The 14,601-nt window shown below is 47.7% G+C and overlaps 1 protein-coding gene across 1 annotated transcript; it reads left to right on the forward strand.

Annotated features, from left to right (window-relative positions):
• Positions 1-323: 323 nt before the first annotated feature.
• Positions 324-13,395, forward strand: KLF11 (Kruppel like factor 11). The gene is made up of 4 exons (XM_027886912.1): positions 324-434; positions 2,905-3,159; positions 8,757-9,750; positions 11,751-13,395. The coding sequence occupies exons 1-4, from the start codon at positions 393-395 to the stop codon at positions 12,053-12,055; spliced, it is 1,596 nt and encodes a 531-aa protein (XP_027742713.1). The 5' UTR covers positions 324-392; the 3' UTR covers positions 12,056-13,395.
• Positions 13,396-14,601: the final 1,206 nt, after the last annotated feature.

Raw genomic sequence — 14,601 nt, forward strand, 5'->3', positions numbered from 1 at the left:
CGGCCGCCGCCCCGCCCCCGACCTTTCCCCCAGTTTCCAGCGCGCGCTCCCTCGCCCCGGCCCCGCCCCGGCCCCGCCCGCCCGCCGGCCGAGCCCACGCGCCGCGCTCCCCGCGGGCACGCCGCGATCACGCCGCCCGCCGCCGCTCATTGGCCGCGCGCGGGCCGCGGCGGGCGCTGATTGGCTGGGCTCCCCCCCCGGCGCTGCTGGCGCTGCGGGCTCGGAGCGCTCCCCCAGCGCGGCCGCGCCGCTCCCGCCGGGCGGGGCGCGAGGGGGCGGGGCCGCCGCGGCCGCTCCCGCTGCTCCCGCCGCTCCCGCCGCCGTGCCCGCTGCGCCTGCCGCTGCCGCTCCCCGGGAGCACCGCCGCCAGCACCACCTGCCGTAGCCGCGCCATGCACGGCTCGCCCTGCTCGGACATGGGAGATGCGCCCGCGGTGAGCACCGGGCGGGCGGAGGGAGGGAGGGAGAAGGGGGCGGCGGGGGCTGCCGGCGCCGGGCCGGGCACGGCACGTGTTCGGCGGCGGGCAGGGCGCGGGGACCGCTGCTCACTCCGCGGGGAGCGGGTCGGTGGGGCCGGGAGGACAGGGCGACCGTGCCCCTGCAGAGCCCCTGGAGGTGGGGGCTGCCCCGGTCACCTGCGGGGAAGGTGGGGGGCGGCCCGACCGCAGCGACCGTGCGGGGCGGTGGCAGGGCGGGAGCTGCCCTCCGTCTCCTCTTCCTTCCCTTCCCGCCATCCGCCCTTCGGCGGCGCCGCCCGTCCGGGGACACCCGGCCGTGGGGCGGGGAGGGGCGGGGGCGGTGCGGCCCCTCCGGGCGGGAGGAGGTGCTGCCTGGCGCGGGGACCCGCGGGGCCCGAACGGCACTGCTCGCTCATTCCATCCTGCCCGCAGCCCATGCTGCCCGCATCTCCTGCCCTCTCCCCATCCTCCCTGCCGCGACCCATCCTCCGTGCCCGCACCTCCGTCCCTCTTCCCATCCTGGCTGCCTGCACCTCCCCACGCGCGACCCATCCTCCCTGCCCGCACCCTATCCTCCCTGCCTGCACTGACCGCTCCCCATTCTCTCTGCCCGCACCTCTCTGCCCGCTCCCCATCCTCCTTGCCCGCACCTCCCTGACCGCTCCCCATCCCCCTGCCTGCACTGCCCGCTCCCCATCCTCCCTGCCCGCACCTCCCCGCCCGCTTCCCATCCTCTCTGCCCGCACCATCCTGCCCGCTCCCCATCCTCCCTTCCCGCGCACGTAGTTCCCGCCGGGGTGATGTGAGGACAGGCAGCCGGCGCGGTTGGCCATTTCCCTGGCAGCAGCCGGGGAGCCCGGGCTGCAGCGCTCGCTTGCAGAAAGGGCTTTTTTTAGTGGGGTTTGGGGTTTTTTTTTGGAGCGTGGTATAAATTTTTTTCATGTTTCTTTGGGGAAAACTGCTCTCCTGAAATGTAGGGTTGGAAAAAATAAACCCTGCTGGCTTGTTTGCCTACACACTTTGAGGAGCATTTGCAGGCTCTGTGTCTGCTCAGTACAGAGCCTCACCTGGTGTGGCCTTGCCTCTCTTGCCCTCATTCCCATTCTCTTTTTTTTTTTTCAGGGGAAATTCTTAAAAGTCTCTCTCTGAGCAGTTAATTGCTTTAGAGTACTTTAACCCCTTCCTGCCCCCCACTCTTGACATCTCTGTACCTGGGTACCTCATGTTTTAGGTGAAAACCCTTTACAAGAGCAGTACTGGTGTTTTTGACCCCTTGTGTTTTAGGTGTTTGCCTGCACATCCCTATTGGGAAGACAGGGTCATCTTTGAGGCACTGTTGAATAAGTATAATTCCAAAATACTTAACTCAGTAACAAAACTCATTGGCTTAAGTGTGTGAGTTCTGTTACCCAATTAGTAGAGCTCCTGCTAGGGCTCAAGGCCATGCTGTCTGTCAATGTCGTAGTGCTTTCTAAATAAGAATGCATTTGCTGCAGTATTTATACACTCTTTATAATAGCAGCAGGCTCAAGAGTTGTTATCCATTCCTCTGAATCCCAGCCTTTGAGTTAGTTGGTGTCTGTAAAGACTGGAAGAGTTTGGAGGCCTAGTTGAGAATGAGCTGGTACATGAGCAATGAACTATCAGTGCAGCATAGCTTTTGGAGCCACTGCCAAGCACCGTGAGAGCTTTGTGAATTTGGACATCCTTTCACAGAGAAATGAAGTGTTTTGCATGCATGCATATGCTCACAAGACTTTTCTGTGATTACGTTTGTCTTCATGTTACTCATAGTGTCTTTTGGATACCTAGCACCCATGTATTATCAGATTTTTCTGAACTACGATGCAGACAGTTCTTGCTGCGCTTTGAAGACTATTTTCCTTCCATCCTTTCCCCCATCCTGGCTTCACTGTCAGTAAAAATAAGACAAAAATGCTTTTGCAAGGTGTGGTACTCCAAGTCAATGATCATACCTTAAAGCATCCTACTGTCAGCTGAAATTTATCTTCTGGATGTTACCCGAATGAGATTAGTGCTGAATAGCAGTTGTCTTTTGGGTCCAGGGAACAGCCTTGTCTAAACAAGGTTGGAAGTCAGGATTTTCCTCTTTTTTCTTGTATGCAAGCATGGGATCTGTTTATTCAGAGTAGTGTAATCCAGGAAAGTAGCTTTGGAAACGTAAGCCACACACGTATCTGTTCCTTTCCTGCAAATCACACTTCATTCTTTTTTCTATTTCAATTTTTTTTTCTTTTTTTTAAAGAAAGGGGTGTGGAGATGAGGTGGCGGGGAAGGGAGAGTGAGAGTGGAGTCAGTTGGTAAAAGTCTTGCCACTGGCATGGGATCTGTTTCAGATGACCTTCATCATGAGCAGACAGTGTGTGGGTGGTGTCAGCTTTGTATTCTGACTTGTCCTAATGGCCAGTAATCCGATTACATTCAGGTTGACATTGTGGACATCTATGAGTCTATCCGTGAAAGGCAGCGTCATGACAGTGAAAGGTCTACCTGCAGCACCTTGGAGCAGAACGACATTGAAGCCGTTGAAGCACTTGTTTGTATGAGCTCCTGGGGTCAAAGATCGCAGAAAGGTGACCTATTAAAGATAAGGCCACTCACGCCCTTCTCAGATTCTGGGGATTTCACAATGCACACTGAGGCTACGTCTGAGTTACCAAAGGACTACCTATCGACGCTGGTAAGGAAAACATGAATACAGAATAAATATGCCCAACACCTGGATATTACATCTCTGCAGTCCTTTAGCGTCTTGAAAAGATAAGCTTGCTCAGGTGTCCCTGTGTCACAGCACAGCCTGTGCTCTGTGTGCGCACAGAGTACTGAGTTGAGCATGTTGAGCTTGGGTTTTTCTGCCGTCTCTGGTTTGGCAAATGTAAGGGATTCATCCCTTGTTAAATCTAGATGTGAAAGCCCTTGTTAAGTGGTTATTTGACTTGACAGGGATGTCAGGATGGCTGCTGTAGGTTTCTTGGAGCACTTTGACTAAGAATGGCAGAGTGAGCCTCAGTGATTTGGCATCAGTGTATCTGCAAACGCCGTATAAAAAAGACTCTTGATGACGTTTGACTTCACTCTGGTCATTATAAGAGAAAGTACATGTTACCATTGTGAAATAGACAATTTAATTAGTTTCTGTGCTATGTGTTTGTACTTGTAGTCTGTTATTTCTCCAGACATTGGTCTACTCCAGCTGACTAATGTCAGTTGAATCCAAATTTTTGTCTTTTGTTGCAATTTATGTTGCAACAAAAGTAGGTATTAAAAAAGGGCTTGGCGCCATTCAGATTTTAGATGGTTAAGGCCTATTTCGACCAGGAGGCTTCTAGTATGCAGTTATGTCAAGAAAAGAGGGAATAATGGAGGAAAAAGGCTGAGATAGAATGGCAGCTCTCATCATGATGAGCTGCTCTCATCTCCTGCCACTCAGTGGCATTGTCACTTGAGCAGCACAGGACAGTTTTCAGTGGTAAAGGAGGAAGGAGAGGTGGTGCAGGAAGAGATCATAGAGAGAAATGGGTGAATAAGAAGGGAGAGAGCAGTTAGTTTGTCTTTATTTCGGAAGTAGCCATAAGCTGACAAGGTAGTCATTGAGAAAAGACCTAGGGCTTTCTGGGAGCTTGAAATGGAAAGGTGCAGTATTGCTACCTGTTGCTGCTCTGTTCTCTGTGAACAGCAGAGTGCTCATATAGCCTCTCATAGCTGTACTCATTGCTGAAGAGAAAGGAATGAGACTTTTTTGTAGTGCAGTAAGCAGACTTGCAGTGTTTTATGCAGATTTAGAGCTGCTTCATTGTCTTCCTTTTATTAATATGCTTTTAAGCAAGATCAGAATGACCATGAGATGAGGCACTATACGTGTCCTGGCTTTGGCCGGGATAGAAATAACTTTCTTCCTACTAGGTGGCACAGTGCTGTATTTGGGATTTAGGATGAGAATAATGTTGATAACATACTGATGTTCTAGTTGTTGCTGAGCAGTGCTTACCCCAGCTCAAGGACTTTCCAGTCTCCTGTGTGCTGCCAGTGTGGAGGTGCACAAGAAGCCATGAGGGAGCATGGCCAGGACTCTACTGACCAAACTGGCCATTGGAGATATGGTATGGATATTCCATACCATAGAGCATCAAAACTGGGGGGGGACCAGTGCTGCCTGGGGACAGGCTGGGTATTGATCAGTGGATGGTGAGAGTGGTACTGTGTATGACTTGTACGAACTTGTTATTATCTCAGCCTGTGGGTTTTATCTTTTGGTTCTCCTCCATAACAGATCTGACCAAAGTGTGTTGAAACAAATTTATCAGCATTCGTTTTATTAATTTAATAGTTGTCGATTGCAGTGTTGAATTATTTGCTCTCAGAGTTGTTGTGTTATGTGACACCTTGCTTGCTGTGTATGTTCCCTGTTGTGGTGTTTATAATCTGTGAGGGTTGGGCTGCGGTTATCATTTTATTGTACTTTGTAACACTGGATTATGATAGCATAGAATTGCTAGTCTTGAAATTAATCTGTTTTTCATACTCAGCATCACTGTCACCTCTGTACTCGGGGAGCCATTTATTAGAAACTTATCTAACAATTACACCTGTTACCTTTTCTCCTCGGAGAGCCAATCTGTGGAGAAGACATCTTCCCACATCTTCCCCTTCTCTGGCTAATTAATTGTGTTTGGGAATTTTGAAAATTCTAAATATTCTTGAGATGTTGAAACCAGCAGGGTCTGTGAATGACCTTGAACTGTGATAGCGGTTCGGGTCTAGTTTAGGGTTAAGCAGCTATTTGTGGCTACTCAGACCCTGGTGACAGGCACTGTGACTATTCAGACCCTGGTGATGGATGATGCAGCCAAAACCAGAGGATGAGCCTGTGCTGCTGTCAGTGGGCCCCGTGCACAAGAAGAAATGGACATGACAGTCAGTTCCTTTAGTAAAGGGCCATCACAAGAATTGGAGGAAGAGACAGAACAAGAGGTAACTACTCAATCCCTGTCCCTGAGGGAGCTGTGGGATATGTGAAAAGGTTTCACCCTTCATCCAGGTGTGCACATTGTCACCTGGCTGCTCCAGTGGGGCTAGTAGCCTTAAATTAAAAGGTACAGAGGCCTTCAGGAAAGATATGTCATCCAGCCAGGTGGGCCACCACAGAGAGAGATATCTACTACCTCAGGGAATTAGCCATACTGGAGGTGATTTATTATGACACAAACAAGGCACAGTCACCCATAGATGCAGATAAAGTTCTGCACACACAACCTGTGTGGCAGAGATTTGAATCATTTGCCATGGATCCCAGATTGCGCTGGGGCAGGGTGAAGCTCTGGAACACCATTGTGTGAGGCAATACAGCAGCAGAAGTGTTGGAGAAAGGGAAGAAAATAGTTCAGATCCTTCTGAAAACTGGTTTTGCCAAAAGCAAAGTACCAAAGGTATCTGCGCAGGGGTCTGGTTTGTAAGAATAGAATAGCAAGATGGATGTTGTCAAATCCCAGTGGATTTGATCAGCAAAATAACAGCTGTGTTTCCACCAATGAGTAAGAAAAAAACACAAGCTTTCTTAGGCATTTGGGTTTTTGGAAAATGCACATTCCAAATTACAGTCTGATTGTCAGACCTCTCTGTCAAGTGACCTGGAAGAAAAATGATTTCAGATGCGGCCCTGAACAACAACAAGCCTTTGAACAAATTAAACAGGAGGTAATTCATGCAGAAAATTAACTATGTCCCAGCCCTTGGGCCAGTCCAGGCAGGACAAGGTATAAAAAATGTGCTGTACACCACAGCTGGGGAGAATGGCCCTACCTGGAATCTCTGGCAGAAGGCGCATGGGGAGATTTGGGTCAACCTCTAGGATTTTAGAGTTGGGGGTACAGATGATCTGAAGCTCACTGTGCTACAACTGAAAAAAGAGATACTGGCAGCTCATAAAGGTGTTTGAGCCACATGGGAAGGGGTTGGTACTGAAGCACAGCTCCTCCTGGCACCCCATCTGCTAGTGCGGGGCTGGACATTCAAAAGGTTGGTCTCTTACACATGATGCAGCTGATGCTACCTGGAATCAGTGGGTCTTGCTGATTGCACAACGAGCTCACATAGGAAGCCCTAATCATCCAGGAATATTGGAAGTGATCATGGACTGGTCAGAGGGCAGAGATTCCAGGATGTCACCTAAGGAGGAGGTGATGTGTGCTGAAAAGGCCTACTAGATAATAAATCACAAAAAAAAAGAGAAACAATGTGCACTGTTTGCTACGGGTCCTGCATTGGAGATCAGAAAACAGCTGTATGGAGTCCCCTACAACAAGTTACAGAAACTGCTAAAGGAGGAGGTGAATTGAGTCAGTCTGCAGGGGTGAAAACTGGCTTTTGACCTTGCTGAATGAGAAGAATGGCCATTACTTTGTACTGAGTCGTGGATAGTGGCAATGCCCTGTGGTGGCAGTTGCAGTGATAGAAGCAGAGCAATGGGCAGTGCAGTGGTAAACCCAGTCTGGGCTGCCACATTTTGGCAAGATATTGCTGCCTGGGTGGAGAACCTGTTTGTGAAGGTACGTCATGTAGATGCTCATGTACCCAAGAGCTGGGCCACTGAAAAACATCAAAACAGCCAACAGGTGGATCAGGCTGCTAAGACTGAACTGGCTTAGGTGGATCTGGATTGGCAATGTGAAAGTAAATTATTTATTGCTTGGTGAGCCCATAGCACCCCAGGGAAGAAATGCAACATTTAGATGGGCTCATGATTGAGGGGTGACCGTCATCACTATCGCATGGGTTATCCATGAAATGTGGAACATGCACTGCAGTGGGTAAAGCCTCCTTGGTGTGGAGGCTGAAATAAAAATGTGGATAGACCTGGCAGATTGATTGTATCACTCCCTGAAACCTGCCAAGGCAAGTGCCACATGCTTAAAATGGTGGAAGCAACCATTGGATGGCTGGAAATATGCCCCATGCCACCACCCAGAACACTGTCCTGGGCTTTGGAATGGAAGTCTCATAGCGACAGGGCAAAGGGGATAAAGTCCCTGTAGTGCACATAGAAAAGGTTCTCAGGGGAACAATCTGAGTTATTCCTGCCTCAGGCGAAGACAAACCCATCCAGGGGCTTGCTTTTTGCTCTGGGGCCTGTGTACACTTGATGGGTAATGTGGGAGGCTGGGGAAGGCCAATGTGTGCTTCAAGGGGATCTGAGAATAGCCAATTATTTGGATTGTATGATGTTCATTGCCATAGAGCACTGTATGTCATCACTGCTGTGGTGGCTACATGCAACATCAAGGGTATTAGGGTGAGAATCACCCAGATTAATGAAGAATGAACTTTGATGAAACTGGACAAGTGGAATGCAGATGGAATCAGAACTGACTTCAGCAGGCAACAAATCCCACACTACATACCATCTCTCCTGCCCTGAAGGACTACTGTGAGATAGAGCCCAAAGTCATGGATAAATGAACTCAACAGATGTTTTAGAGCGATGGCCTGCCCATAGACAGGGAATGATATCTGTGTGTATGTATCAAAAGACAGGAAAAGTGATGGTGGTTAATTGGGATGTATTGAAAAGTGTGGGCATGACATAAATGGCATAGAATATGGGGTGGATATTGTCCTGTTTTCAGCATAGAGTTAATTTTCTTCCTAGTAGATGCTGCAGTGCTGTGTTTGGGATTTAGGATGAGGATAATGTTGATAACATACTAGTGTTCGAGATGTTGCTGAGCTGTGCTTACCCCAACTCAAGGACTTTCCAGTTTCCCGTGCGCTGCCAGTGTGGAGGTGCACAAGGAACCATGAGGGAGCATGGCCAGGAGGCTACTGACCAAATTGGCCAAAGGGATATTCCATACATCATGTTCAGTGTATAAACAGGGGGGAGTTGGCCAGGAAGGGCCGATCACTGCTCAGGGCCAGGCCTTGAGGGTGGTGAGCAGCTGTACTGTGCATCACTTGTTCCTCTCTTTTCATTACAATTATTTTTATTACTATATTTCCTTTTATTTGAATTATTAACTTGTTCTTATCTCAACCCATAGGTTTTACCTTCTCCCAGTTCTCTTCCTCATCCCACTGGGAGTAGGGGATGCGCGAGCAAGCAGCTGCATAGCACTTGGTTGCCGTCTGGGATTAAATCACAGTACTCTTTAATCAGTTTGTCTTAAGAGGCAGGTTCTGAGATTCTGGGGAGGGGGCATAATTTTATTTTTCACAGTAAAGATAGTGGAAAACTGTGCTATGGAATTACACTGACGTACAATGGTGTTTTGTTTTTTGCAGTGCATGACCCCTCCGCACAGCCCTGACTTTGCTGAGATATCAGCGGCTACGCTCCTCTCCTCACAAGTCACTTATTCCAAACCAAGGACTGTCATGGCAAATACAGCTGCCTGCTTAGTCACATCAGCGACTGGTGCCTCTCCCATAACCAAGCCATCTGTTCTCAGCGTGGAGCGACAGTGCACTCAGAAGCCAGGAATCTCTGAATCTTCTGCCCCTCAGCCTTGCAGGGCCATGGTAACAAGTGTCATACGTCACACAGGTGATAGTTCTGCTTACCAACACATTCCTGGTGTGCAAGAGAAAACAAAGGTAACTTCAGGCTATGGCACTTCCAGAGACTGGTGTGGAGTGGATGAACGAAGACATTCCAGACTGCCACAGGACACGTGTGCTGCAGATGATTTAATCAACAAAACCTCTCCGGTACATCAGCCGTATGCACATGACTCCAGTGATATTGTGACCAATAAAGGGCAACTACCAGTCCAGCCTGTTTCACCGCAGACCCACTTACCAAAGAACTGTGAGAATGACTTGCAAAAAAGAGCTACCCCAGTGACACCTGCCCCTGTTTCAAGCCCCCAAGTTCTCTGTCAAATGATCCCTTTAAATGGACAAAGCAGTATGATCAATGCCTATGTCAAGCCTTCAACCCCAGCACTCTCAACTCCCATGAAACCTATTTTACCACAGACAGCACCACTGTCCCAGCCTGTGCTCGTGGGACCTTCTGTGCCTCAGGGGACTGTCATGTTGGTCCTTCCCCAGCCTACTGTCCCACAGACAGCACAGTGCCCGCAGACTGTAATGACTGTTGGGAACACCAAGTTACTGCCCCTTGCCCCTGCTCCTGTGTTCATCGCTTCTGGACAAACCTGCGCCCCCCAGATGGACTTTTCTAGACGGAGGAATTATGTTTGCGACTTCCCTGGCTGCAAGAAAACCTATTTCAAAAGCTCCCACCTCAAAGCCCACCTTCGCACCCACACTGGTGTGTACCAGGGAGCTCTGGCACTGGTTTCTGTTGGGGTGCTGAGTGCACGTGTTTTTTGGGGGGGCAGGGTGGGAAAGGGAAGAGGCAGGTGATTGGGAATCTTGTGCTCATCTTGGTGAAGGAAGGAATGTTCATTCTTCGTGGGCAAGCAAAACAAGACAGACTTTGTTCTGAGACCTCAGCTGACCCTGTAGTGTTAGTTGAATTTTGCAGGCTTTAGTTGGAGCGAAGCTTTGCCGTCTGTGTGCATGCTTAGATCTGAGTGGAATCCTGCCATCTGGACTAGATTGAAATTAATTGTGCAAGTCCCTTGTTTTGGGACCTGGAGAGGTCTGGTGTAAGCAAAGCGTAAAACAGGTAGTTGGTCTTAATTACTACGTGAATAAAAGGAAAGAGAAACTCAGAAAGTGTTTTTTTTTCCCCAGAGTTTTGTTTAGGCTAAATGGGAGAGATTTTGGGCTGCTGTGTTAGACAGTAGAGATGCTACAGGAATATAACACTTTATTCAGTTACGGAATGGGAATTTTAAAGGCTAATGAAAATTAATGTAATTAATATGAGCTGATTTACTCCATAAAATCTGGTCAGTGTAGAGACAGTATACATGTGCTTTACTTGCTCCTTTTCTGGCTCCAGTATCCTGCTAAATTAAAACTAACATTGAGTTCTCAGGGATTATTTTTGATGTTGAAGGATAGGCATAGTGAGAGATTGGTACAGAATAGCTCTTGTCTATTTTTGGTTTACCTTGACTTTTTTCCTCACCTGCCCTTATCCCACAGACACTGGTTTATTGGCTGTCAGCTTCCGTGACAGGATTTGCATTAGTTTGCCAGCTTGTCTTTACAGTTCCTTTGAGGAAAGAGCTTAACCTCTACATGAAGCTGATAATCCTTGTAAACCATAGCTCAGAGGTAGAATGATGCTTCTGCTTCTAGCTTTGAGAGGCTGCTGGATTAGCCTGGCACTACAGGATAAATGTAGATTAGCAGCAAGTGTCTCGCTTTGAGCACGTGCCACTGCTGATCCATAGGGAAGTTGTGTGCATCGTGATTAAGACTAGGATATCAATGGGAACACATGGACCACTCACATTACAAGATGAGGAGGAAGAGTAGTTCGGCTTTCTTTTCCCACCTTTTCCCTGCACACTGACTAGGTAGATGATACTACATACACCAAACACAGAACTTTACTGTCAATGTATGTCATAAGAACAACACTCCTGTGGGGCTTTCTGCAGGCTGCTTCTGGTCTGCTCCAAAATGTCCCCATAAATTTGGGCCGCGTGGTGGATGCTTATCTGGAGCTCTCTGGGAGTTGCAGGCGGTAGATCACGTCGTTCAGGATAGGTCTGATGTTAAGCAGTGGCCCAGGATGAGCAGCAGCTGACGTGGGCAGCCTTGCTGACTGCTGCCATTCCTGGGCATGCGAAACAAACTCCCCTGGCCATCTGCAGGATCTCCAGCTGTGGGAGGATGGCAGGACAAGGCCATGGGACCTCCAGCTGTGTGGGGGTGACACCACAGGCCATGCCTCAGGAGTGTTCTCTCTGTGTGTGGGAAGGTGATGTTTGTGTATAGGACTGGGTCACTGAAGCGGTAGGTCCCTGAGGCTCCATTCCAGGCTCCCTGTTAGCCCCTAGTACTTGGTGATGATATTCTGCAGCTGTAGAACTATGGACTCACAGGGATGGGGGCAGAGGGTTGCTTCTAGTTCTGTAAGTGGATAAGGTAGCTTTATGAAGGATCTTTTTGATTTTGGACAATTAAAAAACCTGACTTGATTAAAGGACATTTGAAAAGATATGAAGTAATAAGTAGAAACGAGACCTATGATTTTTCTCTGGAGCTGAACTTGAGCTTAAGCTCACGTTGACTGCACAGATGAGCAGTTCTTTGGAACTCATTGTTGGCAAGGCAGGTTTTAAGTTTGTTCTTTAATAAAACTGCAACACAGCTTCTCAAAGTAACTCATGCACCCTTTTTGTCTTGCAGGAGAGAAACCTTTCAGCTGCAACTGGGAAGGCTGTGACAAGAAGTTTGCCCGCTCAGATGAACTGTCACGCCACCGCAGAACTCACACGGGAGAGAAGAAGTTTGCGTGTCCTGTGTGCGAGCGTCGCTTCATGCGCAGCGATCACCTGACAAAGCACACCCGCTGCCACATGACCACGAAGAAGACCCCCAGCTGGCAGACAGAGGTTGGCAAACTCAGCAGAATTGCCACGGCAGAGAAACCGAAAAGCAGCAGCGCTCTGAGTATGCTCATCCCCATGCCATCACCTGTCTGTCAGGGCTAGAGTGAGGACGCACCTTCTCTGCAAACTCTGAAGATCAGGAAGAGCTCCAGTGGCTTCAACAGAACTGGCAGTGGCTTTTGTTTTCCCTGTGTCTGTGCATACTTTAGTTTCCTGCAGTTTAGGTCCTCGATTGATAATGCTGTATGAGAAATCTATCCAATATTCCCTTGTCCCTTCCCTGTTTGGTTTGTTTTTTTTCAATACTTGGGCAATTGCAATCACCAGCACTTCAGGAAAGCAGAACTCTTTAGAAATTATTTTGGCTATAGGTTAAAAAAAGTCACTTGTAATGCTTGCTGTTAATATTTTGATGGACAGTAAAACAGGGTGGTTTTTAATTTTTATACTACTATTTTCTATACCAAATATATTTTGTATTTGTTCTTTTTGGTCTTGTTATGCAGGCACATTACTGGACCTGCATTAGTAGGGGTGTGCTGGATGAGACCCAGAGTTTTGGAAATTCCTTTTCAGTAAACCTAAACAATTGCATTCAGAGCATTTTGTAAACATGTAAAATTTGATAACTCATATTGGTTGGTGTTTTCACACTTGCAAATCCTGCAGTGGGCCAGTGCTCTCACACCCTCCTTTTGCAGGTGACATTGGAGATCAAAGTGAGTCAGTCATTTTTTAACACAAACCAAACCAGAATGACTTTCTTTGAGAAGACAAGTGTTGAAATCCTCAACATTTTCTGAATTCATACCCTTTGCAAGTAGAAGCCGTTGTGGCTTTTGGTAGAAGTTTGACATACTGGGCATTCCTGAGTCCACACTTCACTGGAGCAAAGTTTGGAGGAGCCAGACTGCTCTGATGGAGGTAGAAGCACAAACACTGTTTAGGAACTTTGACACTAAAAATTGTGCTTTATTTTTGGTCCTACTAAACCAGCATATCAAAGTCAAGTGAAAAATGCAAAAGTGGCAAGATAGCCCATGAAGAATTATGTGGGTCTCTATTTTGTTTTGGGGTTTTTTTTTAGAGTACAGGAGAAATAGAAAATTGAGGGATTTTATGTATTGTGGATGCTTGTGCACCTTATAGAAAATTGTTCATGGCTTTCATTTACCTGTATCAATGCACCAGAGGAAGTACTAATTGTGTCTTGAGTTAAGAAATAGCCACCCTGTCAACCTGATGATGTTCTTCATGTGGCCTTATACTTCTCCACAGTACTTTGTATAAAATCACCCTTTTCTATTAAACGATACACTCTTCCTGTTGAATGGATTTTCTTTTACATGAAGTGTAGTCATGGTTAAGAAATGGAACCACTGGGTGCAGGAGTGCTGTGTTGTAATGGCATGGTGTGAGTAATAAAATGCCTGTAGCATAGTTGGACTGCTCAGTTTCCGTGGTGCGGAAGGATGTGCAAACTTACTGTAGCAGAGCTGACAGTAGAGCAAAGCACCAGGTGTTTTGCTGGGAGACAGCTCACCTGCTGATTGAAATATTTCTGTAGTGTTTATTCCTTCTGGACTCTTCTCCCTTCAGCCACTCCTGTACTGAAGCTTAGTTGAGCACTGAGGAGGATTGTTTTTTCCTGGATGCATCAAATGTGGATAACTAGGAATGCACTCTCTTGCATGGCTTTGTTCTGAAATCGTGGTCTTGCTGCCTGGTGTGGGCAAAGCATGAATCTCACCTACGTAAGTGCAGACTTGCTGATTTCAGATAGTGTTCCCCTGAAATCAGCAGAGACCTGTTTTCAGTTTAAAGCAGATTATGTCATTATTTTTTACACTAAAGTTTATAGTTATAATGAACAGTACTAAGTTTTCAAAGTGCACTAAATTGAAGTATTGTGCTAAGTGTACTGAAGTTTTTGTGCCTGACCTTTAAAATGCCCACACCTTGTTCACTGACACATGCTGTAATCCCACAGCATATGTGCTGGTGAGTGTGTGTGGACTTTACAAAGGACTCTGTTGGAACCCTTTTTCCTGGCAAAGTGGATGCTTGTGGTGTTGCTGTTCTCTGCTGATACTCGGTTTTCCAAATTTGTGTGGTGAACAAAGAGATGTTGCTGCTTTACTTTTTTGTTCATTTTTTTTCTTGGAAATTTCTTAGAACAAGAAGTTTGGTTTTTGGATGCTGTTTTCGCTTGCTTTTAACCAGGGGAAGCGTGTCCTGTCTCAGTTCAGTAGCCAGTTTAGTATACTTCATTTTTTTTACAGACCAGCCATCTATGGTGTACACCTGAGCAAAACAGTTTGAAAACTCAGGCCATAATTAAGTAAATTGTCATGTTAGTTGCATCACGGGAGGCAAATGATGGACTGGATAACACAGAATTTTAAAAAGTGTGTCATGTATGTGTGTCACAATGCGGAAAAGCAATGGCTCTCTCCTTGTTGGGTTTACATGGCCTGCAATTCCTGGCAGCCCATTCCAGTGCTGCCAGGGCTGCTTCCCACCACCTGTGTCCTGGACACGCGGATCGTTCTCTCGTGAATGTGCATGAATAGCTGTGCCCTGGTGTGGCTGTGTCTGCTCCGTGTGCTCTGTTCCTTCCTGCTGTGTAAGGGTTGTTTATGGAGTAC

This window comes from Empidonax traillii, unplaced genomic scaffold (assembly GCF_003031625.1).
Source record: "Empidonax traillii isolate 1590-97213 ecotype Southwest subspecies unplaced genomic scaffold, ASM303162v1 scaffold197:size915647, whole genome shotgun sequence".
In the NCBI taxonomy this organism is placed as follows: Eukaryota; Metazoa; Chordata; class Aves; order Passeriformes; family Tyrannidae; genus Empidonax; species Empidonax traillii.

Excerpts from the sequence above, each read along its gene's own strand:
- KLF11 (XM_027886912.1), top strand. The coding sequence starts at position 393 with ATGCACGGCTCGCCCTGCTCGGACATGGGAGATGCGCCCGCG. Across the intron at positions 435-2,904 it reads ACATGGGAGATGCGCCCGCG|GTTGACATTGTGGACATCTA; the intron begins GTGAGCACCGGG and ends GATTACATTCAG. Across the intron at positions 3,160-8,756 it reads AGGACTACCTATCGACGCTG|TGCATGACCCCTCCGCACAG; the intron begins GTAAGGAAAACA and ends TGTTTTTTGCAG.